Below are 4,700 nucleotides of genomic sequence, written 5' to 3'. Positions count from 1 at the left end.
ATGCAGGAAGATAGCCAAGTGTATGAGAAGTGCATGGAGGTATTTGGGAACTCCAAGAGAAGGTGTCTTTCTATGTGTGACTCAGGCAGAGTGGGCCCAGATCATAGTTATCCAAAGTGGATGGGGGGCAGACATTGAAAGGAAATGTGTCTATCCCATGCTTAGAAAGTTAAGATCAAGGTTCATGGCCTGGTTTTGGAAGCCTACATCATGTTTCAATGATGGCATAGGATAGAAGGAAGAGTAAATAAGATAAAAGCTACCTGGCTGTCTTTGCCCAAAGCTGCCTCGTGAAGATAAGTCAAGGTAAAATAATCAAATTAAAATGTTCTGTAAAATGCACAGCCTCCTAGTGAGCCTGCAAGATGTCCTGCTATGCTGGAACAGATAACCCACAGGCCAAGTCCAGCTGAGAAAAATCCTAGAGATAACAGACCAAAACCCAATCTTCCCATTTGTTTAGCACATTCCTCTTCCCCTTTCCCCAGAACTTTGCCCAAAATTCTAGTCCAAAAAGATGAGGAAAAATACTACTTAAAAAGGGTGGAGCCAGCCAGGGGCCTTTAAAATGATGCTGAAACGAAAAAAGAAGAACAGAATATGATTTATGAAGATGAGAACTGGAAAGATTATATACCACAACGCAGCCAAAAACCATGAACAAAGTTATTTCTAAGGAATCAGTTAAAGACAGCATTGTTTCTCTGAAATGAGAATTTAAAGAAGAAATTATAGGGCTTTAAGGAAGAACTGATAACACATTAGGTTAGATGGGAATGAAAAGTGAGTGGGTAAAGCCTCAGAAATAAATTAGCAATAAATGAGAATGGAAAGGGAGTAGACAGTCTTGGAAACAATTTAGAAACAAATGAGAATAAAAACGGAATAGGCAGAGCCTCAGAATCTCAGAGAGAGAGACAGAAAAAAACACCAAAATCAAAGGTAATGATAGAAGCAGCAAAAGGGAGATGAGACACCACTGAAGGAATTCGAAGGATGGTTTTGAGAAGAAAAAATGAGCATGTCAGATGGAAAAGAAAAAAAAGTAAAAGATGGAAGACAGAGATAGAGAAAAAGAGGGGGATGAGAGGGGGTGGTACGGAAGAGATCAAATATCTATAACACGAAATGCCGTGTAGTTCAACTATTGTGGAAGTCAGTGTGGCGATTCCTCAGGGATCTAGAACAAGAAATACCATGTGACCCAGCCATCTCATTACTGAGTATAAACCCAAAGGATTATAAATCATGCTGCTATAAAGACACATGCACACGTATGTTTATTGCGGCATTATTCACAATAGCAAAGACTTGGAACCAACCAAAATATCCAACAATGATAGACTGGATTAAGAAAATATGGCACATATACACCATGGAATACTATGCAGCCATAAAAACTGATGAGTTCATGTCCTTTATCGGGACATGGATGAAAATGGAAATCATCATTCTCAGTAAACTATCGCAAGAACAAAAAACCAAACACCGCATATTCTCACTCATAGGTGGGAAATGAACAATGAGAACATATGGACACAGGAAGGGGAACATCACACTCTGGGGACTCATGTGGGGAGGGGGGAGGGGGGAGGGATAGCATTGGGAGGTATACCTAATACTAGATGATGAGTTAGTGGGTGCAGCGCACCAGTATGGCACATGTATACATATGTAACTAAACTGCACATTGTGTACATGTACCCTAAAACCTAAAGTATAATAATAAAAAATAAATAAATAAATAAATAAAAAAGAAAGGCAAAAAAAAATGAATGGAACACCATTCCAAGTAGGATGGAATTTGGAAGGGGCCCAGCAGTTGCACATTCCAGGTAAGGAAACCAAGGTGAGCCAGCCAGTCAACTGATTAGGGAGGGACTGGGAGGGGTAGCAGGGGCTGTGACTCCCACTGACGTGTCTGTCCATGACCCAACACTGCTGCTCAATTGATATTTGAGAAAGTCTGTGCTTCCCTAAGAGAGAGCAGGCGGCCTCTCAGTCTTTGAGCCCTTAAATCACCATACATCTCTCTTCTGACACACGCACCAGCCATTGGCTTTCAAGGACTCGGCTGGGCTGAGAGGTGGGAGATGCCAACTCTGATTGAAGGATGCCTGTGGAGGAATCAAAGGTGCCACACAGGACAATCTTCTCTCTGTTATCCACACAGCGAAGCTGCCCAAGCCCTACAACACCATCAACAACATAAACCCCAGGGAGAATAAGGGTGTCTTAACCTTCACCTGTGAACCTGAGAGTGAGAACTACACCTACATGTGGTGGCTAAAAGGTCAGAGCCTCCCGGTCAGTCCCAGCTTAAAGCGACCCATTGAAAACAGGATCCTCATTCTACCCAGTGTCACGAGAAATGAAACAGGACCCTATCAATGTGAAATACGGGACCGATATGGTGGCATCCACAGTAACCCAGTCACCCCGAATGTCCTCTGTGAGTATCTTTGTTCCTCTGTGCACCAGGCCATCAGCTTAAATCCAAAAGAGCAGAGGCCAGGCCTCTCAGTCTCTCTCTGGTCCAAGTATAGACATCTTTACTTCTGGACGTCTGAGCTGGCCATGACTCCCTGCCCTGGGAAAACCTGGGTAGGCACAGACTTAACCAAGAATATAAGGAGAGGGACGCTCTTGTCATGGGAGACTTGGGGCCCACAGCTTCTGATGGGAGAAACAGGCGAATACCTCAGGCTTTGGCTCAGTGAACATAGAGGGTGTTTGGCTGGGACTTGAGGGTGTGTCTTGGCTCAGAGGGTCATTGTGTCCCTTTAAGAGACCAGGAGCATCACCTTCCCTCGGATGACATCACCTGTGGCTTTATTCTCTTTGCTCCAGACGGTCCAGACCTCCCCAGAATTTACCCTTCATTCACCTATTACCGTTCAGGAGAAAACCTCTACTTCTCCTGCTTCGCGGACTCTAACCCACTGGCACAGTATTCTTGGACAATTAATGGGAAGTTTCAGCTATCAGGAGAAAAGCTCTCTATCCCCCAGATTACTACAAAGCATAGCGGGCTCTATGCTTGCTCTGTTCGTAACCCAGCCACTGGCAAGGAAAGCTCCAAATCTGTGACAGTCAAAGTCTCTGGTAAGTGGATCCCAGCATCCTTGGCAATAGGGTTTCAGGTGGAGTCTAACCGGCTTTCAGAAAAGAGTCAGGAAAACATTTTTATTCCCACCCTGTGTCCCATGGGCACTAGTAAATCTCAAATTCTCCTCCTGAACCCTCCCAATTTGTCTAAGAACTTCCAAAACTTGAAGAAACAGGCTGATATCGTCATAAAATTCCCAGCCTAGACCAAGCAAGAAAAATATTAATTTCATTGAAATAATTCATAATAATGACGAGAATGTTTTTATGATTTTTATTTGAAAATTTGCTGATTATTTAAATGGTTTGTTTTCTAGATTTATGGAAATTTTCTCTTTTAATCTACCTATAGCTTATACCAGTTCAATAAACTATACTTCTGGGAATGATAATTGAAACATTTACTTTTCCTCTCTACTGGACTGCCCCAGAATTGGGTAACTACCCATGAGTATTGATATGTTTATTGTAATACAGATATTTGCACAAGTACAGTAACAATCTGCTCTCTTTGTAACAGGACACATTTGAAATCATTGGTCATATTACCAAGGCTTTGACCGGGATGTTATATTTAAGAATATAGATAGAATGAACCAATATGAACTACAGGCAAAGTCTGAAGTCAGCCTTGGTTTGGCTTCCTACTCTCAAGAGTTTTGTAAAAGTTTAATCTGAGATTCCTTATAAAAACTTAGAGCAAAGAAAATTTTAAAAAAGGGCCTACATGATCCATTGCCACTCTTGTTGCACTTATGTAAAGAATCAGACCACGTTTGAAGAAACTCAACCTATTTTGCAAACGAACTGATTCTACTGAAATTATCATTGGTAAAACTAGAGATGCCCACAGAGAGAAAAATTATGTGGAAAATAAAACTGTAGTACACCTGTTATGAGACTGCAGCTCTGTTCATTGTTTCTCTGTTTTTATTCTCCACCTGTAGACCGGACATTACCCTGAATTCTGCGAGTTCCTCCAATTCCATTTTCTACCATGGAATCACTAAGAGCAAGACCCACTCTGTTCCAGAAGCCCTATAAGCTGGAGGTGGACAAGTCAATGTAAATTTCATGGGAAAATCCTTGTACCTGACATCTGAGCCACTCAGAACTAACCAAAATTATCAACACCATAACCACAGCCCCTCAAACCGTGAACCAGGACAAGGTGATGAGTGCACACTGTGGACAGTTTTTCCCAAGATGTCAGAACAAGACTACCCATCATGATGAGGCTCTCAACCCTCTTAACTGTCCTTGCTCATGCCTGCATCTTTCACTTGGCAGGATAATGCAGTCATTAGAATTTCACATGTAGTAGCTTCTGAGGGTAACAACAGAGTGTCAGATATGTCATCTCAACCTCAAACTTTTACATAACATCTCAGGGGGGAAATGTGGCTCTCTCCATCTTGCATACAGGGCTCCCAATAGAAATGAACACAGAGATATTGCCTGGGTGTTCACAGAGAAGATGGTTTCTAGAAAGAGTAGGAAAGCTGAAATTATAGTAGAGTCCCCTTTAAATGCACATTGTGTGGATGGCTCTCACCATTTCCTAAGAGATACATCGTAAAACGTGAGAGTAA

General features: G+C 42.1%; 1 protein-coding gene across 1 annotated transcript; it reads left to right on the top strand.

The window, feature by feature from the left end:
* On the top strand, nt 1-3,314 carry LOC103888620 (pregnancy-specific beta-1-glycoprotein 8-like). The gene is made up of 3 exons (XM_063719792.1): nt 1-39; nt 2,113-2,452; nt 2,851-3,314. Exons 1-3 carry the CDS (start codon nt 1-3, stop codon nt 3,312-3,314), a joined length of 843 nt encoding a protein of 280 aa, XP_063575862.1.
* Nucleotides 3,315-4,700: the final 1,386 nt, after the last annotated feature.

The sequence above is a fragment of the Pongo abelii genome, chromosome 20 (genome assembly GCF_028885655.2).
Source record: "Pongo abelii isolate AG06213 chromosome 20, NHGRI_mPonAbe1-v2.0_pri, whole genome shotgun sequence".
Taxonomy (NCBI): Eukaryota; Metazoa; Chordata; class Mammalia; order Primates; family Hominidae; genus Pongo; species Pongo abelii.
Note: the sequence above shows the minus strand (reverse complement) of the source record. Positions and strands in the feature narration are given on the sequence as shown.